Source organism: Choristoneura fumiferana, chromosome 26 (assembly GCF_025370935.1).
Source record: "Choristoneura fumiferana chromosome 26, NRCan_CFum_1, whole genome shotgun sequence".
In the NCBI taxonomy this organism is placed as follows: Eukaryota; Metazoa; Arthropoda; class Insecta; order Lepidoptera; family Tortricidae; genus Choristoneura; species Choristoneura fumiferana.
In genome coordinates this window covers 9,100,548-9,124,028 of record NC_133497.1, presented here as the reverse complement: position 1 = coordinate 9,124,028, position 23,481 = coordinate 9,100,548, and the positions used below count along the sequence as shown (strand labels likewise).

Sequence of the window (23,481 nt, the reverse complement as noted above, 5' to 3'; positions counted from 1 at the left end):
CGCGATAGCCCTCATTGGTGTCATCACCATACAATTTATTGTGATTTTGCTTGTATAGTAACATATTATTGTTTTTTGTGTTTGGTGGTGGTACTGTTGGGACCGTTAATAAATCATTTTTCTTTCTTTCTTTCTTTCTCAACGGTGAGAAACGGTACAGTTGATGTGAATGATTACACACACAGCTTCATGAAGCTGATTGCACACAAGAAGAATGAATGAAATGAAAGAGTCAAAATCCCGCTGTCATTACATGACATGTTCTTGTGTGCGTGACCTCAACTCTGGTGGCACTACGTGTACCTACTGGGGCTCCCCCACTCTAAACTCTTTAGCTTATTCTGTTGTGAGTTTTAAAAACTTTTTATAACACCTTCAAATTGACGCACTGTCTAGCAAAGAATATGTAAGCGCCTATTTATCCATCCATCCATCATTCCATCGTAGGTCTCATCCTCGCTTTCCATCAGGCGTGATTGTGGCCAAACGCAAGCCTGTACTGTTTTAAATATATAATATATATACATCAAATCGTCATCATCTCGTCATTGTTGTACCTTAAAGTTTAATACACTAATGGATAGTTATACTAGCGTCTCAACCGCTATCAGCATCCTGTCACAGATATTGAAGCAATGAGCGTAACAGAGCGGTTTTTTTATAAAACGAAACTGCTTAGGGTACAATTTAAATTTACTAAATTTTTATGCTAACTGTAGGTCTTTTCTTTGATATGATGACAGAAAACTGATAGCGGTTGAAACGCTAGTAGAACTACTCTAAAGCAAGTTGAGAGATGCAGAAACGATAATTGATATCTATGTACCTTATGGCACTAGACTGGCTGTTTGGAACAAAACGCGCGGCGCATCAATCATTAATATTATTTTGACACAACCCCTGTCACGGACGTCAACAAACTATAGTGAAAGGTTCACAAAACCGTGCTGTGAACCAATTTTGTGCGCCGATGTGACGTAAGAAACATGAAGTCTATACTATGCTTAGACCAGCTTTTACCCGCGTTAAATTTTGGGGTAACACTTACTGCGATCCTTTTTTTCGTGTTCGGAGGATTGACGTTATTTTAGCGTTTAGCCAGATAGTGCAAATTTACAAATTCAAAAGTCAACTTAAATTCTTAATCAAAATCATAATTTGAACCAACTTTGAACAAATCTTGAGGGGTGTCGCTTCCATTGCAAAATTTTTATTCATCAAGACTGTTGTGGTAACTACTAATATTTCTATGGTGCAAGATGTGCGTTTAAGTCTTGTTTAAGTACACATATATGTCAAAAATGTCAAAATGGTCAGTGTTCTTTATTGCTATTTTTGTAGTAACTTGGTATAACTCACAATTAAAAAAATACAAAATAAGTCAATTAAACATATGTATTTACCTTTATTTATTATTATTATTATTCCCTCAATGGCGGCCTTAAGGCTTGGGCCAATGTCAGTTGCGATGACAGGGTTGCGGTTGATTCTGCAGAACGCCAACAGTTTGACAGCAGGAAGAAAATATTTTTTAAAAGAGAAAAAAAAATCCTTTTCGGCCGAACACTGTTGCGGGAGTCACGGTTACGAGTCCCCTGGACGCTCGCGTCTCCATACAAACGTAGGTAGTCAGCTTCTAATTTACAAACAACACACTGGATCAAAACTAAACTTTCCATCTACAATGACAGCATTGTAGATTGAAAATTTCGTCAAAGACTATTTATTGCAATTGCAACACTTAATATTAGTTTTTGTTTGCTAAAAATATATTAACAGAATTTTTATTTTATTTTCATGTCTCATAACGAAACTTCACAAAAATCACATTGATTTTATTGTTTTATTTAAATTTAATTAAATTTAAATGGCTGCTCCTGCTTATAGTTACCTATAGTTTAGTTTCGAACCGCATGCTGTTTGTAAATTAGGAGCTGACGTTTGTATGAAAACGCGATCAGCGGCAAGCTTACTGGCGATTCTATTGGAATTGAATTTGAAAAGAAATTGATGATGATGATGACGATGCTGTCCGACAGCGCCGAACCTTTAGGTTTGCTTATTATGTGCCCGAATATGGCTGGCAAAGGACAGCTGAAGAAACAGAAGGCTGTTATAGGACGCGCAATGTAATTGACCACTATCATTTATTACATGTGTAATGTAATTGTAGGAAAGGTCTCGGGCGGGTCTTTATAATAAGACGTTTGGCATCCAGGTGTTAAAAAATTGAAAAGAAATTAGAATAGCATAATCAATCAACTAATAAACTATAAATTTAAGTGCAAAAACGGTTACGCTTTCCTTGTTGCCTAATTTGTGATTAGTAATTGACCAGATTTTATTAATGCTTTATTAAAATTAGTCGTTTTAAGACACGTTGTCTTGTAAATTATGGCATTTCGGGTAATAACGTAAACGATATCCTGCATATCTTCGTTCACTTTCGACTGATCTGAAACCTGTGTACGCATAGCACAGTACAGGCTAGATGATTATGTTTATACATATCAACTCCTTAGTTCCGACACTGCATTCCAGATGTCGCTGTAGGTCACGAGATTTTCATCAGTATATGTATAAAGTACTCTGTGGGTCCTGCTAGTTTCTATGGGCGTGTTCACAAAAAACAAGGTCGGTATTTCCATGTCGGTGTTATCCGGGCCGGGAAGGAAAGAGTGGGGACCAGTAATGCTCGACCCTATACTGCTCAGCCATCACTGTACGACCTGATAATACGAACTCATTTTGGATTAGAATTATCAAGTCGTACAATATTAGGTCGTGCATTATTAGGGTGTCCAAATTTTTGCTCGGCCTGTTAATGCTCGACCTGTTATTGTAAATCGTTATAATCGGAATCCAATCGAATCGAATGACCATAGATTTGTGATAGGTTGTGTTAGGTCCAATTGTGACCACAATGCGCGAGCCGAGCGAGCGTAGCGAGCGTGCCGCGGCAGCGGCCGGCGAAGCGCCAGGACCAAATTAAGTTATTTTCTACTAAATTTATTAATATTCGGTGTACACGAAAAGCATGATCAATCGTGCGAATCGATTGCTTGCTGTTAAAAGTGTGCTCCGATTATTAGGTCGTACAAAATCAGGTTGTCCAATAGCACCTTGAACATTATCGGTACAGGGTGATAAAGCTCGACCCGTGTTCCAAGTGACATGTGATTGAATTATCAGGTCGTACAAAATCGGTCGAGCATTGTCCAGGTCGTACAATAACTACACCCGAAAGAGTGTCACCCGTAATTTGTTTGTAATCGTTTTCATCACAGAGTACCTTTTTTATATACTGAGAGTTTTCATTTTCATTCTCATTCATCCGTTTGTGTCATATTAGTCAATTTCGGTGTATAAAATTACAGAATTGTATTCCTGTTTGTTATGTTATAATATTGGTAAACTATAACGTTACCGTGTGAAACATATTCTTGATATGGAGTCTTCCGCCTGCCGCCGTCGTGCTTCCGACGCGGACCAGTCGGCGCGGGCATACAGCGCGACTGCGGAGTGCGAGCCTGTGATGGTTAAGGAGGAGCCCGACTGTGGCGTGTGTGGCGTGAGCGAGGCGGCCGTGGCAGAAGGCTTGTACGCCGACCACGAGATCAAAGACGAAATAATATGTGGACCTGAGCTAGTGCAACAGCAGGATGTCGCCTTTACAATACAAAGTAAGCTTAGACTGCGTAGTTTAATAGTTTATTTTATTTCATATTATTTTTTTATTTTATAGTCTATTCTGTCCGACCCTGTGCATTTCCACTTTGCTATCATAAGTAAATATCGCGTACTTGCATTACGTGCAGTTGTACAAGTGACGGCCTTAACTTCATATTTATGTGGGTACAACATGTCTCTACTCAGGGCGTACCTAGGTGTTGGTTGAGTGGGCCCTCGGCCACAGCCTCACACTCAAAAAAGGGCTTCGCGAGGCCTCTTTAAAAGCGATGTACCCAGACTAAAAAAGCAGCTTATTAAGATAGATTTATTGGATAGACCTTGGGAATGATAGATAAGGGGCCTCGCTGATACGACTTGACCCACGTCTACATTAGTCATTTTATGCCACTGTCTCTACTCTCTAAAGAATGACCAAAATTGCGAGCAGAGTTCCTTCTCTGGAATGTTCTAATATTCAAAATTAGTTGAAATATTTCCAACTCGGATGGGCAGTGTTTGGGAAACTATGCAATGCCTTAAGACAAAAGTCTTTAACCTATGCGTGTTGCCCTTTGCACCTAAGGCTGATGTCCTGCTTCAAAAGCTTCAAATAAAAATATGTCTGATAAACTGATAACTTACCTAATACTTGTTCCCTTAGTTCTTTTCATGTCAATGAGGGCTATCGCGAATGAATTCGCCGCTAGAGGCGCTAGTGTAGCGTGAGGTCTCCGAAATGTCAAATCTCATAGTTTTTGGGTGAGCTACGCGGGTTTATTTATAATTAGAATAATTTTGTGAATATTTTGCATTACCTGAAATTAATTATGGCACTTATGCATTACGGGGCAATGAATGTCTGTGTTTTGAGACAGTTTTGTCTTTCGGAAACTTTTATCCTCCTTTTTTTCCGAACAAAACGGGACTAAGCAACACTGTGGTTGCTGGATATTTTTATGGCACGGTTTTAAGGTGTATTAAATATGATTTTAATCTAAACTTTGTTTTAACGCCCGCAATAACAGACTCTGAAAGCCCCACTTAAAAATCTCACGCAACAGCGCGCCATCTAGTGAGACAAAAAACGATAGCCCTCATTCATTTGAGTTCTTTTTAGATTTTACGGCCATTCTGAATATGATGAACTGAAAACAATTACTTTGCTTTGATTTAATAGGTGTGTTGCATAATTATACTGAATTTAGCACTTGTAACTTTGTGTCATAAGAATCTGACTGTATTTTCTAATCTGTATCTTGTTTTTTGTTTATTATTCTATTCAATTAATTAAAATATATATTAATTACTTTAGTCATCTCCGAGACCTTATGATAGCTGGGCCAATCAACTATTTTACCGACACTTTGGGCATCTCCTGCATTAGCAAAATTGTGTCTGGAGTTACCAAAAAATCGTACTTACAACAAGATATTTCATGGTTTAATAGGTTGAACTGACGTAAGATGACATGTATTAATGTACAACATCTATTAAATTACAGAAAAAACATGTTTACTTACAAAAATCTCCAATTGTTTGAAAAATGTCGCGGACAGATTAGTGTGGGTAAAAAAGTTCATTGGCCCAGCTACGTCTATGCAACGATGTGTCCATGTGTCCGCCTCCACACTGTAAAAACACTCACAAATCACACAAACCCAACTATTACCACCACCACACTACACTGACGCGTTTCGAACTCAACCAGAGTTCATCCTCAGAGTAACACAATCATTCACCATGCTAGCAGATGTTGAACTCACCATGACGTTCTGCGAATGAACTCTGGTCTTGGGGGGGGGGGGGGGGGCCCTTGCCTCGGGCGGTAGTTTCATTGGGGCGCCAATCCCTTGAGACAAGAAGTGAAGAAAAGAAGAAAAATGCTGGTCAGTGGCAGTTTTAACAGTTTTTCTCAACTGAAGGGAGGGGGCGCCACCATCAAGGTTTTGCCCCGGCACACGGCGGCCACGCCGTACAAAATACGCGTTCTTGAATCTACGTAGGCACGACGACGTCTGTCTGTACAAGCGTCAATGTGTGCGTAAGATACACAGGGCTGACTATCGCAAAACCCTAATAAGTGCTACCAATGACATTTAAAGGTTCTTAAATATATAGGTATGGCTTAGATAGTGCTAATAAATGTAATCGTTAATCTTACCTATGTATTACTTAAAATGTGTCTGTCTGTGTATTTAAGCATTATTATTTTCAATTACAATAAGATATAGGACTACAAACTTTAACGAATTATTCGTTAGGTAGTTATTTCATGTATTAATCGCGATAATTTCAGAAATCATTATTTATTTAGAAAAAGGAAGTAGGCAGAGTACCGTTACCATTTCGCAAAATTATTGCTTCCGAACTTAGTGCCGTGCGGCCGACATACATCGCGTTGCGCACCCCGACTGCTTTCCTGCGGTTTTCCTGCAATCTGCGCTTGAGGGGTGGGGTAGCTCGAACCGGTGCGGGCGGAGCGTGGCCATTCTGTACGTTAGTACTATTACTATTATATATTCTGTGACCCCGCTTCGAAAAAATCGTAGATCCGGGGCTGTGCTGTGCGGAGGTGGCAGAGCTGCAAGAACCCGTAATTATGTTGTGTAGGGATCCATATCGACTTGCATACTTGTTGCAAGTCCGAATGTAATGTTTGTCATAACTCTTTTTAGGGTTCCGTAGCCAAAATGGCTAAAACGGAACCCTTATAGTTTCGCCATGTCTGTCTGTCTGTCCGTCCGCGGCTTTGCTCAGGGACTATCAATGCTAGAAAGCTGTAATTTTCCATGAATATATATGTAAACTATGCCGACAAAATGGTACAATAAAACATTCAAGCAAAAATTTTTTTAGGGTTCCTGCCATAGACGTAAAGTGGGGGTGATTTTTTTTTCTCATCCAATCTTCTAGTGTGGGGTATCGTTGGATAGGTATTTTAAACCCATTAGGGGGGTTGCATTTTTCAATTCAGTGATTTGTTTGCAAAATATTCAACTAAATTGCAAATTTTCATTAAAATTGAGCGCCCCCCCCCTCTAAAATCTAAACCGGTGGGTGGAAAAATTTATAGAAAGAATTAGAAATATAAAGAATTAATAGTAGCCTAAGGTATAAATATACCTAAACATGGAATATTCCGTAGAAAATACGAACTCCATAGAAGAATATTACTTAATTTTTTCGTTATGGCTACGGAACCCTATTTCGGGCGTGTGCGACACACTCTTGGCCGGTTGTTTCTCTGAATCCAGTAATTGTTCAGAATTGTTGTAAAACAAACTTATCATAACATACAGTTGTCTATAGGATGACCATTTCAAAATTTAGGTTTCAGTGGGATAAAAATTATGACAAACGATGATTCAGACAAACATTACGGTATGAATAGCGAAGAGTATGCAAACTTTGGCGCTCCCGTTGCGTAGACGTAGCCATCATTAAGGTCGCGGGTGAGCAAAGTATTTGTTTATAGTTCACTAGCTTTTACCCGCGGCTTTGCTTGCATGAACCATAAACATTTCAAAGAAGCAAGCATGAAGTGAGCATGTAAGCAAGCACGTAATTTTGCAAGAAATAGTGCCAGTAGTAAGCATGCATTCAAGACTGCATTCAAGCATGCAAGCAAGCATGCATCCAAGACTGCATTCATGCATGCAAGCAGGGATGCAAGCAATCGAGCAAGCAAGCATACAAAAAGCATGCAAGCAAGTATCTAAGGAAGCATGCAAGATGCAAGCAAGCATAGATCAAGCAAGCATACATGCAAGCAAGCATATAGGTAAACATGTATGCAAGCATGCAAACAACAATAGATCAAGCAAGCATGCATCTAAGGATACATTCAAGCATGCAAGCAAGCATGCAAGCCAGAATGCAAGCAACAGATCAAGCAAGCATACCACAGAATAACTAATAGTACTACCGTACAGAAGGGACTCTCTCGAACAAAAGTCAAGTTTAGGTATAAATCGTTGCCTACTCTTACGACTTGCACGCGAAATTGAAACTTATCATGTTACACGAGCGTTCATATTCCGTTGGGCACCGTTGACTCGAAACCGGTTTGGCGCCAAGAGCACAGGGTTCCCACTCGCCGATGAATAAAGATAACATTGGGTACTAATATGAATTCAATAAGCTACCTTTAATAAATAAATAAATAAACTTTAATGGCTAAAGCTACAAAACAACAATATTTTATCAGCAACAGCAACCATTTGGTAGTAGGTACCTCTTTGTTCAATCTTTAGAGATATTTTTGTTTATTTTGTTTTAAGTTGGCTTGACAAAGTGCCTACTTACTTATAAACAAACATTTGAGCAAACTTAGTTACTTGGGCAATTGTAATTTGTTTTAAAAAGGGTCTAAAGTGTTTACTTTTAGGTGAATTAAACGGTATTCAATCAATTAGGAATCGACTTTGATTGAAAACAATATGAAAATCTACTAAATAAGTACCTACCTGTCGCAAAACTATATTCCTTTAGATGCCCTAAAATCCTTGTAATACAATACCTAACAATCTTGTTCTCATTATAAAATAAATAAATAAATAAATAAATATCATGGGACACTTGACACCAATTGACCTAGTCCCAAACTAAGCAAAGCTTGTACTATGGACACTAGGCAACGGATAAACATACTTATATAGATAAATACATACTTAAATACATATTAAACATCCAAGACCCGAGAACAAACATTCGTATTATTCATACAAATATCTGCCCCGGCCGGGATTCGAACCCGGGACCTTAAGCTTCGTAGTCAGGTTCTCTAACCACTCGGCCATCCGGTCGTCAGACCTACACCTACGCACCTACTACTCTTACAGAGTATTTAAATTATGGTGGTTGAAATGATGGTTTAAATTAAATGCAAGAAAATGGCTTCTTACCTTTCAATACCTATCTTTCGGAAGGTTGAAAAATTATAATTCAGATTCTTTTATCTTCTTTTTATTTGTACAGCCGTAAACAATTTCGAAGTCATAGTTTGCAAAAGAAATAAGTTGGTAGGTACCTACACAAATCACGCGCGACGCGTCCAGCATGCGAGCTAAGCGGCAACCCACTGCCGTGCACCCGAACGTACCTAAACTGAGGAGTGTCCAACCCCTGAGCATACTCCCAAAGTTGCAAGCAATAATGCAAGCAAGAATTCGTTCAAGGCTGCATTCAAGCATGCAAGCAAGCTTGCAAAGGCCAATCAACTATTTTACCGACACTTTGGGCGTCTCCTGCGTTACCAATATTGTCTCTAGCGTTACCAAAAAATCGTACTTCCAACAAGATATTTCGCGGTTTAATAAGTTGAACTTACGTAGGATGACATGTATTCATGTACACCATATATTAATTTACAAAAAAACATGTTTACACAAAAATCTGCACTTGTTTGCAAAATGTCGCGGACAGATTAGTGTCGGTAAAAAAGTTGATTGGCCCGCAAATGAGCATGCTTCGCTCACGTGAACAATAATAAACATTACAAAGAAGCAAGCAATCAAGCAAGCATGCAATCCAGAATGCAAGCAAGCGTGCAAACAACAGATCAAGAGAGCATACTCCCAAAGTTGCAAGCAAGCATGCATTCAAGGCTGCAATCAAGCTTGCAAGCAAGCAATCAAGCAAGCATGCATGTGAACATGTAAGCAAGCATGCAAGCAAGTATGTAATCAATTATGCAAGCAATCATGCAAGCCAGCATGCAAGCAAGCATGCAAACAACAGATCAAGCAAACATACATACTCCCAAAGGTGCAAGCAATAATGCAAGCAAGCATGCAAGTTATTTAGTTCAAATATTTATCATTTCGCAGGAGTAAATCATTAGATACACCGGTTGAATTGAGATTCTGGGATTTTACAAAATTCCTGTGGGAATTACCGAAAATTACGTCGTGGTATTCATTGACGTTGCATTAAAAACAACCATCCCAAATTTCATTACTTTAATCTCTGCGGTTGTTATTTCGAGATTTTATCCCTATCCCGTGGGAATATCGGGATAAAAGTAGCCTATGTTTTCCATATCGAAAATACAAACTGAGACATGGATGCACAGAAAAACCAGAAAAAGAGACCAGCGCTGGGAATCGAACCCAGGTCCTCAGCAATCCGTGCTGCGTGCTTTAACCCCTACACCACCGCTGGACAGGAATTTAGACACGAATTTTTCCTATGCATACATATCTCAGGTTGCTTATTTCTACTACGCTACTTATGCAGCAGCACTAGCGACATCTATGTTTTTCGCTCTCAACGAGAGACGTCACATTCTTTCGGAACCAACCGCTCACCCAGACAAGAGATGTCGCTAACTAATAATAGATAGCTAATTTGGAGTTGAAATAAAAAAATACAAAAAGACTCCAAATAACCAATCATAGCCTATGTTTTATTTCAGATGTCCAGCTATCTACATACCAAATTTCAAAAACATACTCACTCACAAACTTTCGAATTTATAATATTAGTAGGATTGATATAAACCTCCGCAAAGTAACGCCTGATTCAATAAGTTTTGAATATACTTTTTCAGATATGCTGGCCGTCAAAGAGGAAAACGTGCGGGTGCTAAAGCCAAGAGACGACGCTGAAGCCCCACCAGAGTGCCGCACCTTTGCGGACAGACCTCACTGCAACGGGAGCATGAAGAATACCAGACACAAATTATACCGTTGCAGTTTTTGCAGCAAACAATTTATCACCGAAGCATTTTTAAATGAACATAATATACAAATACACAAAGTGGTGGATCTACACGAGCCAAAGAAAGTCGGAGCTGACGCTGCTCCCGAAAGCATGTGCTTCGGGGCCGAACCGCGCTGCAGCAAGAGCTTAATACACACGAGACAGAGATTATACAGTTGCAGTTACTGCAATAAGCAATTTTTTACCAAAGCTCATTTAACTAATCACCAACGAATTCACACGGGTGAGAAACCATATGGTTGCGATGTGTGTAACAAACGGTTTACAGATATATCATCGTTCATTAGACACAAACGCATACACTCTGGTTTAAAACTATACAGTTGTGACATATGTAACAAGCGTTTTACTGATAAATCAACATTGACTAGCCACATTAGAATACACTCTGGTGAAAAGTCACACAGTTGTCATGTGTGTAACAAACGGTTTACACTGCGAGGTCATTTGACTAAACATATGCGGATTCACACAGGTGAGAAAGTATACAGTTGCGATTTATGTAGCAAGCGGTTTACCGGTACGACTGCGTTGACTAGTCATAAACGAATGCACACGGGTGAGAAACCATACAGTTGTGGAGTGTGTAACAAACGGTTTGTAGATAAGTCTACGTTAACTAGGCATGTGCGGATACACTCGGGTGAGTCGTATGGTTGTAGTATGTGTAACAAACGGTTCACAGATAAATCCTCGTTGACTAGGCATTTAAGAATACACACTGGTGAGAAACCGTATGGTTGCGATGCGTGTAAAAGACGATTTAGGCAAAAGAGTGCTATGATTAGTCATAAATGTGATCACACGCCCGCTCGGGTGGTTGTGGTTTGACCTATTACCATTCAATCAGGGGATCGAGAATGGAATGGGGTTCAAATAGAGACTTTACACCTTTTCCGTTTTTCGGCATTTAAGTGCGAAATTACATTTGAGGAAAGTAGCACACACCGGCGAAGAAGTTTAATGGTGTATATGAAGTTCCCGATCCGCGCTGGGCCCGCGTGGGTTACTACGGCATTCTGAGAGGAGGCCTGTGCCCACCTGTGGGACGTTTGTAGCCCGATATGATAAGATGATGATGTGCTCGATTGTTTTCCCTTTCAGTTCAACATTTCTGTTACAATTACACATTTCTGCTACAATTACAAAAAACTATCTAAAAAAAAATTAATCCATCAACCGCTACAGTCGGAGCAATGAGCAATGAGGGCTATCGTTTTTTGTCTCACTAGATGGCGCACTGTTGCGTGAGGTTTTTAAGTATGGCTTTCAAAGTCTGTTATTACGGGCGTGAAAACAAAGTTTAGATTAAAATCATATTTAATACACCTTAAAGCCGTACCATAAAAATATCGAGCATGCCACAGTGTTCCATAGTCCCCGTTTTGTTCGGAAAAAAGGAAGTACAAAGGTTTCCGAAAGACAAAACTGTCTCAAAACACTGCAAAATATTCACAAAATTATTCTAATTATAAATAAACCCGCGTCGCGTTGCTCACCCAAAAACTATGAGATTTGACATTTCGGAGACCTCACGCTACACTAGCGCCTCTAGTGGCGAATTCATACGCGATAGCCCTCATTACATGATCTCGATATGTGGCGTTATCTGGTAAAAGGTACCTTGTTGTCGGTTCTAGTTTCCGAGATAATCGCGCTTGAAGTAAAATGTCGAAAAAAAAACATTTTTTCTTTTTTTACTCTATATTAATAAGCAGGGTCTAAATTTTAATTTGACAGAGACACAAGTTTTTAAATCGATTTTTTATGAGTTAAAACATCCCTTAAAGTTTAGTAAGAAAGGTACCTTATTGTCGGTGCCGCTCTTGAATGCTTTCTGTGCGCTCGGTATCGGTTTGGAAGACGTGTTGGACGTCGGTACTTTGTCGGCGCGTCATCATCATCATCATCATCCTAGCATATACGTCCCACTGCTGGGCACAGGCCTCCTCTCAGAATGAGAGAGCTTGGGCATTAGGTCCCACGCGGGCCCATTGCGGTGCTTGTCGGCGCGTAAAAAACGTCAAGAATCATCATAAAATGCGTTTAATTAGAGTAAGGTAAATCATCAATAACTGGCCACCATTAGGCGGTAGCCAGTTAGGCCCTTATTACACTAGCGATTTGCGGGCGAGTTGAAAGCGAGGTGAGCGCGCAGCGAGTTCGCTTCGAGAGCGTAACGATTTCACCGCGAGCATGAAACGATATCGCCGCGAGCGCGCAACGATGTCGCTGCGAGTTCGCTGCGTTAGCGCTGAAGACGCCCTATTTATTATACGGAAGTCTACAATATGGCGTTTTTGACGCTAAAGCAGCGAACTCGCCATGCGCTCGCAGCAGCGACATCGTTGCGCGCTTGCGGCGAAATCGTTATACGCTCGCAGCGCCTCGCTTGCCTCGCTTTCAACTCTCCCGCGAATCGCTAGTGTGATAAGGCCCTTATTGACGATTTACGCCAATTTGTCTTTTTTTTATTCGACTGGATGGCAAACGAGCAAGTGGGTCACCTGATGGTAAGAGATTACCACCGCCCTTAGACACCTGCAACACCAGGGGGATTGCAGATGCGTTGCCAACCTAGAGGCCTAAGATGGGATACCTCAAATGCCAGTAATTTCACCGGCTGTCTTACTCTCCACGCCGAAACACAACAATGCAAGCACTGCTTCACGGCAGGATTAGCGAGCAAGATGGTGGTAGCAATCCGGGCGGACCTTGCACAAGGTCCTACCACCTGCTGGTCTTTAGAGGTTGATTTATAGTAATAATAATAACGATTAATAGTTAAAACTACAAATCAAAAGCATTTTTTTAGATCTTATTCTTAACTATGTCACTAAACATTTTACGACCGACAATAAGGTACCTTTTCAAATACGTTAATCATTTAGTGTGTTGAGACAAAATTATAGGTTTTTGGTAAGAGTTTTAATACTACAGTGTTCTTAAATTAAGACTATTAAAATTAATCGTAAGTTATTAGTCGTTTTCAAATGATATCACTTCATAATCACTAAATATTTTACCACCGACGATAAGGTACCTTTTAGAAAATATATAGTGATTGTACCAACTTTTTACTAAACTTTACCTTGAATTTTGAGATTGAAAAAACTAGTTTTTTAAGATTTGTTGAGTTATTGGTCTCATTTGGCTATGTTTTAGCGTACTAAATATAAAAGTTTGTTGATTTTGACTGTTTAATTACATTTGTAAACAACAAAGTTATTTTTGTTAATGTATTTTTTTTATATAATAAACAACGTTAATTCAAAACGGAGTAGTTCTTATTTAGTGTCCAATTACGCATAATATTTTTTCCTTCAATAAAATCCAATGGAAATAGAAAAAAATTTAAAAAATCCATCAACCTTTTTTTTTTACTTTATGCACTTTGGCAAGGTAAACTATAGGAAAACCGTTGTCCAATTACAAAATTGTTCTTGAAACCTGAAAGCCCGTACAATCTACTCCTCAAATAGCATGTCATCTATGTAACTTCCAACAATAACATACTTTTATTGGGTGTATAAGTTTGAATTCAATTTTCTCATAATCACCTTTTCTGGCTTTTGAGCTTCAACATTTTTAAAAAAATATCTATTAAACCTACATGCATGTTTCTTACATGGTTCGATAGCTAAATGTATGTAGATTATGGGGATATCAATAACTCAATACCGACAACAAGGTACCTTTTCCCAGATAACGCCACATATTTTGTCCATTTTCCTTGTTAACGATGCGAGACTTGCACTCACAAAGTACCTACACACAGCATGGCACCACTACTTATTAAGTACACAGTTTTACCAAAAAACAAATCTGTAATATCATGTTTTACATTTTAAAAAAAAAACCTGGAAAACTCAGACCGACGATAGTACTTTTTGACAACAAGTGACAACAAACTAGCACCCGACTAAATTAAGTAGCATTTTATTTGAATAGCTGCCTTTTGAAAATGACTGGTATATTAGCCACAGAAATTGACCAATGAGCAGCGGCGCATTTGATGAACCTTTATGGGCTACTACGAAACTTTAAATTCGAAGTACGTGTCATACCGTCCCTCTCGCTCTCGTATTAAACAGTGTAAGTAAGAGGGACCGCACGACACAAACTTCGAGTTTCGTAGTAGCCCTGCTGTGCTGCCACCTTAGGGTATTTTATCCTAAATTTAAGGTTTTTTAGGGTAGAAAAATATGTAGGGTATTTATTATGATAACAGTTTTCGAATGAAATGTACGATTTCGAGAAAAAAAAGACTGCAGAGATGATAATGAAACCAAGACTATTATGGATGCATTCCAAGAATGTTTCGAAACGGTGTCGTATTTAAGCTATTCGTTTATTAATAAATTGCATTAATTTGCTGTTTTATTTAAAATCAATTTTAGGGTAAAAAAAAATTAAAGCCTAATTAATTAATTTAGCGTAATTTCGCGTAGCGTTAGGGTAAAAAAATATCTGAGGTGGCAACACTTGCTGTCAGTGTCAGCTGTCTGTCCGTCCGTCCAGTCCATAGATGAGAGTTGCAGTCAAAACATTGGAATAAATACATAATTTAAGATAAAAAAAATATAATTGTTTGTTTAATTATTAGAATATAAATATTTTATTTCCATTGACATGGAGTCGTCCGCCTGCCGCCGTGGTGCTTCCGACGCGGACCAGTCGGCGCGGGCATACAGCGCGACTGCGGAGTGTGAGCCTGTGATGGTGAAGGAGGAGCCCGAGTGGGGCGAGTGCGGCGTGAGCGAGGCGGCCTTGGCAGAAGGCTTGTACGCCGGCCACGAGATTAAATATGAATTAGTAATTGGACCTGAGCTGATTGAGCAGCAGGACATCGCTTGTTTAATGCAGAGTAAGCTTCGGAGTTAGATACAGTACAATACAATCACTCTTTATTGTTTATGTATGCATGATAATGTGGGCTATACAGCCAACTTATATTTTAGTCTCGTAGCTATTTTTGTATTTGTTTTGTTTTGTGTGACTTTCCGTAATTTCACTCTCCTGTGGCCCGGCGGAAGACCAGTGCTGGTTTTCAACCAGCGATATGCTGAGCCGGGACCTTTTTATAGCGGCAACACTTCTTATTGTTATATTTACTAATTATGTGTCATTGCTGTTATAAATAAATTATTTTCTTTCTTTCTTTCTTTCTTTCAATAAGAGCGAAAAACACGTCGACGCGTCATACCTTTTTACCTCTTATTGCAAAGCTTTTTCCTATTGGTTTTTGGCAACTCCACTTCAATAAATCTGGGGAGGGAGACCCTAAGGAAAACAATTAGTGCATTTTGTTACTAGTTACTAGTCATTTCATTTCTTTTTTTCATTTTGTAATAATTTGTATGTAAGTATTGCAGTTTTGTCCAGATGGCTTGCATATAATTTAGGACTAATAATATTTATAACTACTTTAATTCATACTAATACATGTCAATGGAAAATAAAGGCTTTTTTATTTTTTTATTTTATTTATAGCAGTATTGTATTATATGTTCTTGGCAGATGACTGGAGCAGTATCGAGAAGGGTCCATGCAAGCCAAAGGCAGAGGGTGGCGCTGATGCCGCGCCCGAGTGCACCACCACCTGTGGCGGGGAAGGACCTGGCTGCAACAGGAGCACGGAGCAGCAGCATGGGCTTAAGAATTGTTACGTCAGGCTGGAGCGACTTCCAGTAGGAGACCTGAGCAGTGGTTATTGTGAGTTAACTTATAGTCTGGCATGATGCAGGCCGACCCCAGTGCAATGTAGGTTGGTTCCATTATAGTAGCACCTTGTCTTGCAGATACGCTAAGTAGAGCAGAGAAGGATGCCTGCAAGCTGAAGCCAGCAGGCGAGGCCGGCCCGCGACGGAGAGTACACGCGCCCAGTCTGATTTAACCACCCGTTTGCTACATATGCACACAGAACAGAAACCACACAGTTGCGACGTTTGTCATAAGCAGTTTACCAAACATTTTCGATTGACTAGGCACAAACGAATACACACTGGCGAGAAACAGTACAGTTGCGATATATGTAGCAAACGGTTCACAGAGAAATGTCACTTGATTAATCATAAACGAATACACACGGGTGAGAAACCGTTTAGTTGTAATATATGTAACAAACGGTTTATACAGAAAACTAACTTGATTACTCATCATATGCGTACACACGGGTTTGAGAAACCGCATAGTTGCGATATATGTAAGAAACAGTTTGTACATAAATATACGTTGATAGATCATAATATACGAATACACACAGGTGTGAAACCGTATAGTTGCGATATATGTAGCAAACAATATACAGTACGACTTCAATTGACTCTTCATATGCGTACACACATGGGTGAAAAACCGTTCAGTTGCGGTGTGTGCAACAAACAGTTTGCACTTAAAAGTAGTTTAACTAAGCATACGAAAATACACACAGGTGAGAAACCGTATAGTTGCGATATATGTAAGAAACGGTTTATACAGAAATCGTCGTTGATAGTTCATATACGGTTACACACAGGTGAGAAACCGTATAGTTGCGATATATGTAACAAACGGTTTACAGTACGAAATAAGTTGACTCATCATACGCGTACACACACGGGCGAGAAACCGTTCAGTTGCAATGTATGCAACAAACAGTTTACACATAAATATATTTTAACTATGCATACGATCATACACTCAGGTGAGAAACCGTACAGTTGCGATAAATGCCACAAAAAGTATACACGACGAGCTCATTTGATTAGGCACATACGAATGCACACGGTTGAAAACGTGTAGGTATGGTACAGTTGCCATATGTGTAAGACACGGTTTACTTTACGACATTTGTGTAAACACACGGTTGAGAAACCATTTAATTGGACTATGTAACAAACGGCTTACACAAATATCGACATTGGTTTGCTATATCCATATGAATACATGCGGCTTAGAAACCGTACATCTGCGATATTATATAGTGGCGTTGCGTCAGGGCCGGATTTAGAGGTGTGGGGTCCTTGGGGCAACAAAGGAGTGGAGAGCCACCCCCTTGCCCAAACTATTTTACAAATAAAATGAGGGCCATTTGATATTTTACTGATTGCCTGATTGATTGTTTAGTCGTCGGAATTTGAAGGTCTCTTTTTTGGGGGTTCCTCTTTTGTGGAGGCCCCAGCTGTTGCCCCGTTTGCCCTTCCTTAAATCCGGCCGTGCGTTGCGTGGGTATAAGCCGCCCGGGGCGGAAGAAAAATTTGCCGCCCTCTTATCTTAGTAACTAAGATGTTAATATTGTAGAAGGGGGATGAAATATACTATTATCTAGAAATTATTCAGTATTATTTATTACGAAATTTTGCCACGCCCCCAAAATTGCCGTCCGGGGCTTCCTCCTCTGCCCCCACTACGCTACGCTACTGTAATAAATAATTTTCACAGAAATCGGCGTTGAGTTGATTGTATATAATGATTCAAATACACGTAGGTGAGAAAACGTATAATTACTGTCCTCATCAATATCATCATCATCATCATGTCAGCCGAAAGACGTCCACTGCTGGACATAGGCCTCCCCCAAGTCTCACTCAGACCGGTCTTGTGCTTTCCGCATCCAACGCGATCCCGCGATTTTAACCAGGTCGTCGCTCCATCTTGTTGGAGGCCCACCGACAGCTCGATAATTACAGTGTGTTACAAATTATTTACTTACAAAGCAAAGTAGCATGACAACGCATACGATTCTTACACAGGTGAGAAACCGAAACCACGCTGTACTCGTAGACGAAGACGCGTTCACGCGGGAGAGAAACGATAAGGACTGTATCACTGTATCTTTTATTATGGATACAATATGAAAACTACGTCGTTAGAATGTTTCTTTTAAATTGAAAATACAAACTGAAATATAGATGCACAGAAAAACCAGAAAAATAAGACCATCACTGGGAATCGAACCCAGGTCCTGGGTATTCCGTACCGCGTGCTATACCGCTACACCACTGATGGTCAACGGTACAGACACGAATTTCCCCTATGCACCTCATATCTCATAGCTTGTTTGTTTCTTATTTTAGCCACTTAAGCAGTGACGCTAGCGACATCTATACCGTAGCGCTCATCGAGAAACTTTTTTTCGGCACTCCATTGGAACTAACCGCTCACCCGGACAAGAGATGTCGTTACTAAGCAATCAAATTAAGATTGTTTTTTTTAGGTTTTACGGGATGACCTTAAAAGTAAAAATTTGGAATTGAAATAAAAAATACAAAAAGATTCCAAAAAAACAATCATGTTTCTTTTAATTGTTTTTTGTACATTTACATATTGTTTATCATATTAATTGGTATAACATTGCGTCTCAAAACTTTTTAGCAATATTAGAACTGCGTTGCGATACTTACAGCTTTTTAGGTACATGTAATGTTTTTCGATGGAATAATAATGTTTCCGAATGTGATGTTCTTTTCTTTCATTTAATAACATCACTTTTTTAACCGACTTCAAAAAAGGAGGAGGTTCTATGTTCCAATGTTTGTATTTTTTTTTATGTATGTTCACCGATTGCACAGTCAATTGTGGACCGATTTTCAAAATTCTTTTTTTATTCGAAAGAGTATTCTTTTGAGGTGGTCCCATTGTCACCAAGTCAAGATCTGACGATGGGATCCTAGGGAAATCGAGGGCAAACCTCAAATTTTGGCATTTTTAGCATTAAGATGAGCATTTACATTCAGAAAGTATCATTTGGTAACCTGGACCTGATGAAGAAGACCGTAGATGACCAATGGAACTCATCAAAGCTAAGTAATGCTCGCTCTTCTATAAACGATTATGATTATCATACCTAGATAAGCGACTAAGAGAAGCATAAGTTAATGATTCTTTCGAACTGATCTGATGCTGAAGCCAGAAGGTAGGCAACGGAACTCTGTTATAAAACAACGTAACTAAGTCGTATTTGGGCTTAATGGAATCGTTGTGAGATGTACTTTGGCTACAAATCACTAAAAAGTGAGATAAAGAAAATTTTTAACAAAAAAGTAAAATCGACTCCAAAAAAATAACAAAAAATGGCACCGACTACAAAACCCTTGAAAGGAGGGATTGAAACCCATAGTATGTAGGTGAGGTAGACGACTATTGTCCCACTCCTGCTGGCTCGTGCTGAGGCACCGACTTCGAGTCGAGCTAGTACGTACCTAGAAAAATTTTTCAAGGGTTTTGTAGTCGGTGCCAGTTTTTGTTATTTTTTTGGCGTCGGTTTTACTTTTTTGTTCATCATCCCAGCCTATATACGTCCCACTGCTGGGCACAGGCCTCCTCTCAGAACAAGAGTGCTTGGGCCAAAGTTCCCACGCGGGCCCAGTGCGGATTGGGAACTTCACACGCACCATTGAATTGCTTCGCAGGTTTGTGCAGGTTTCCTCACGATGTTTTCCTTCACCGCATAGCTCGTGGTAAATTCCAAATGTAATTCCGCACATGAATTTCGAAAAACTCAGAGGTGCGAGCCGGGGTTTGAACCCACGACCCTCTGTTTGAGAGGCGATAGGTCAAACCACTAGGCCACCACGGCTGCTTTTTGTTAAAAAAAAAAAATTACTTACACTTTTCCAGGCAGCAATTCTAATAATCAAAATTAAACACACTTATTTCTATAGGAATGCTTTATTAACAAAAATGTCTACACTTAAAAAAAAACAGTACAAATTTAATGTAAAAATCTTAAGAACACATTTAGAACTCACAATAAATAAATACAAACTAAATGACTATAATCATTCCGTCATTCTCGTTTCTGTGACTGGCTATTATAAAACTGAGATTAGAATACAAATCGTAAATACCGTTAGCACAACAGTACTTATAATTAATAAGTCAATATATGATATCTTTATAGTCCGAGAGCAGAAAGTTATGGATTTTATATTAATAAAGTATGCTTCATAATAATAATAGTATTGCAACTATATTGTTGGTAAATTCTGTGTCATTTGTTTTATAAAAAATATGATTCATATGTATTCGACCAATCTTTCATTGTTTTCCACATACATTTTATATTATCGAATTGGTGCTACTATCAAAAATACATTTGTATACGTAGTATACGAAGTTGCTATCGGGAAAAGTCAGCAGCAGGGCTACTACGAAACTCGAAGTTCGTATCGTACCGTCCCTCTCGCTCTCGTATTAAATAGTATAAGTGTCAGAGGGACCGCACGCCACGAACTTCTAGTTTCGAGTTTCGTAGTAGCCCTGCTGAGCTACGAAAAATCGAAGTTCGTGTCGTTCGGTCTCTTTGCAGCAAGGCTACTACGAAACTCGCAACTCGAAGTTAGTATCATACCGTCCCTCTCGCTCTCGTATTAAATAGTATAGGTGTCAGAGAGACCGCACGACACGAACTTCGAGTTTCGTGTTTCGTAATAGCCCTGCAGGGCTGCTACGGGTGATAGATAACACCGACATGGAAATACCGGCCCTGTTTTTCGTGTACACACCCATGGAAACTGACAGGAGCTTCTATGGGCGAGTACACGAAAAACGGGGTCGGTATTATCCGGCCCGGGAAAGCGTCACCCGGCTAGTACGAAACTCGAAGTTCGTGTTGTGCGGTCCCTCTGACACAATTTTATTTAATTCGAGAGCGAGAGGGACGGTACGACATGAACTTCAGAGTAGGCGCTCTGATCTCAATCAGAATACGACGGCACCCGACGTGTCGATCAAATATTGTATTAATTGAGTGACATTTTCATATCCAACAATATGGAACTTTGTGAAATTGACAAATTTCAAAATGATCTAAGCATTGCCCTTATTTCGGGGTTTCGGCATACCCCCTTCACTGAAAATATTAAGACAAAATACAAAATAAAGACAAAATACGAACTTTTCTGAAAAAATACCATGTTTTTTTTTTATTGAATACATCTATCTGTAAAGTACATTTAAATATGATCAAACGAACTTCACAAGTGAGATTCGATAAATATTATATGAGTCACTTAATTCTTCATATATAAATTAACCAGGTAGTCCTTTAATTAAGGCTGCAAGACAGCATTGCACGTTTCTTTATAGAAAAAAATAAAATAAAAGTAAAACACCGATTCATACCCTTGCCCTGCTCTATTGCTTAGTCTGTGGTTCATTCTTTTCCCGTGCATGACAGCGAAGCGGGCGCATTATAGGCGCTCCGTACGTTTCTTACAATGCCGAAGAGACTTTCAGACAGAGAATCACAAAAAATCCAGAAATATCAAAAGAAGATAAGAAAAATTCAAAAATCTTCTTCAGAGGATTCATCCGGTAAGTATTGCGTGCTCGACGACCTAACCTATAAATACCTCGTGTGACACCATTGATCACTTGTTCAAAACTGAACATAAACACGCCGGGGGGTTGACCGCGAGTCAACACGAAGGCAAAATAGCATGTAAGGCATACAGTTCGAAATGAATGTATGCTAAAATGCACAATAACAGGTACATAACCAACTGTCAAACATACCGACCGCATGGCGTGGGAACAAAATGGCTTCCATTTCTAAGTTAATTTTTTTTCATGTATGGTATACAGTATACCGTCGAAAGGAATGTATTCCAAAATGCATTCTATTTAACTCACTTTCCATACTCTCTTTGTAGATAGTGATGGCAATGATCTGGTGGAAGTCATCGTTGAAAAACCCTACGAGGAAACGGAAATACACGAGCCCGACCCAGAACGCCGACAATTTCAGCTATAAAAGAGCCGGATCCGGAACCGGAATGAGACCCGGACCTGCTCACGGCACTCGGAGACACGGTAGATGATAGCCCTCAATACGGGCCACATATTCATACGAATTTGGCACAACGATGGCAGCCCATATTCAAAATGGGTCTTCTAAAGGAAAACAAGGAAAAATTAATGAAAATTTATCTCTTACCAGAGAATTGTACATTACTGCAAGCCCCAAAGTTAAATGCTGAAATTTCAGCGGCGGTGGTTAATTTATATCTGAAGAATTAAGGGACGAAATATAATTGAAGTAGGTAGTATAATTTCAATTGATTTAATATGATTTTGTACCTTTCGGCGTCGAGACCCTTGGTCCGTGGGGCCCTGGCGCTCTGAGTCTCTTCAAAGATCTATCAAAGAGACTCAGAGATACCACAGGAGACCGAAGAGCTGGCAGTTTCCTCGCTAACGCATCAGTCTTGCGATCCAGCGGGGAAATGCTGCCAGCATCTCTGGTACCATGCACACGACAATGTTTTGATGTATTAATTCATAAACTATATTATGTGCTTAACCGTATTCTAATCTCGCTTTTATATTATAATAAGTAATTCTATAAACGAACCTCTTCGCTGCGACTATTTTAACTCGACCTGGCCTGGTAAATTATAAAAGTTAAACCCTGACATCTATGTACCTTACGGCACTAGACTGGCTGTTTGGAGCAAAACGCGCGGCGCATCAATCTAGCTAGCTACATATTAGTAATCTGTGCATCAATCATTCATATTACTTTGACACAACCCCTGTCACAGATGTCAACAAACGGGTGACACTCTTTCCCGGCCCGGATAATACCGACCCTGTTTTTCGTGTACACGCCCATAGAAGCTCCTGTCAGTTTCTATGGGCGTGTACACAAAAAACAGGGCCGGTATTTCCATGTCGGTGTTATCCGGGCCGGGAAAGACCCTCAACAAACCATAGTGAAACCCTCAGTGATAAGCAAAAGCCACCAATCACCACCACAAGTCAATAGGGATAAGATTGGTTATTTGAAGTCTTTTTGTATTTTTTATTTCAACTAACTCCAAATTTTGTTACTTTTACGGTCATCCCGTAAAATCCATATCGAAAATACAAACTGAAACATAGATACACAGAAACACCAGAAGAAGAGACCAGCGCTGGGAATCAAACCTAGGTCCTCAGCATTCCATGCCGCGTGCTATACCGCTACACCACCACTGGACCGGACTACAGACACGAACTTCTCCTATGCACCACATATCTCAGCTTGTCTGTTTCTTATTTAGTCACTTAAGCAGCGACACTAGCGACATCTATGCTGTTGCCCTCACCGAGAAACTTTCA

At 39.6% G+C, this 23,481-nt stretch overlaps 3 protein-coding genes across 3 annotated transcripts; all 3 read left to right on the top strand.

The window, feature by feature from the left end:
• The first annotated feature begins 3,434 nt into the window (after positions 1–3,434).
• LOC141442764 (uncharacterized) lies at positions 3,435–13,427 on the top strand. Its single transcript, XM_074107864.1, has 2 exons — positions 3,435–3,683; positions 10,223–13,427. Exons 1-2 carry the CDS (start codon positions 3,449–3,451, stop codon positions 11,224–11,226), a joined length of 1,239 nt encoding a protein of 412 aa, XP_073963965.1. The 5' UTR covers positions 3,435–3,448; the 3' UTR covers positions 11,227–13,427.
• A 793-nt stretch (positions 13,428–14,220) lies between these two features.
• On the top strand, positions 14,221–16,291 carry LOC141442795 (uncharacterized). The gene is made up of 3 exons (XM_074107916.1): positions 14,221–15,262; positions 15,916–16,110; positions 16,197–16,291. The coding sequence occupies exons 1-3, from the start codon at positions 15,028–15,030 to the stop codon at positions 16,289–16,291; spliced, it is 525 nt and encodes a 174-aa protein (XP_073964017.1). The 5' UTR covers positions 14,221–15,027.
• Positions 16,292–16,308: 17 nt separating this feature from the next.
• On the top strand, positions 16,309–18,611 carry LOC141442783 (uncharacterized). The gene has a single exon (XM_074107898.1). The coding sequence runs from the start codon at positions 16,309–16,311 to the stop codon at positions 17,176–17,178; it is 870 nt and encodes a 289-aa protein (XP_073963999.1). The 3' UTR covers positions 17,179–18,611.
• The last annotated feature ends 4,870 nt before the right edge of the window (positions 18,612–23,481 follow it).

Excerpts from the sequence above, each read along its gene's own strand:
- LOC141442764 (XM_074107864.1), top strand. The coding sequence starts at position 3,449 with ATGGAGTCTTCCGCCTGCCGCCGTCGTGCTTCCGACGCGGACCAGTCG. Across the intron at positions 3,684-10,222 it reads TGTCGCCTTTACAATACAAA|ATATGCTGGCCGTCAAAGAG; the intron begins GTAAGCTTAGAC and ends ATACTTTTTCAG.
- LOC141442795 (XM_074107916.1), top strand. The coding sequence starts at position 15,028 with ATGGAGTCGTCCGCCTGCCGCCGTGGTGCTTCCGACGCGGACCAGTCG. Across the intron at positions 15,263-15,915 it reads CATCGCTTGTTTAATGCAGA|ATGACTGGAGCAGTATCGAG; the intron begins GTAAGCTTCGGA and ends TGTTCTTGGCAG. Across the intron at positions 16,111-16,196 it reads AGACCTGAGCAGTGGTTATT|ATACGCTAAGTAGAGCAGAG; the intron begins GTGAGTTAACTT and ends CTTGTCTTGCAG.
- LOC141442783 (XM_074107898.1), top strand. The coding sequence starts at position 16,309 with ATGCACACAGAACAGAAACCACACAGTTGCGACGTTTGTCATAAGCAG.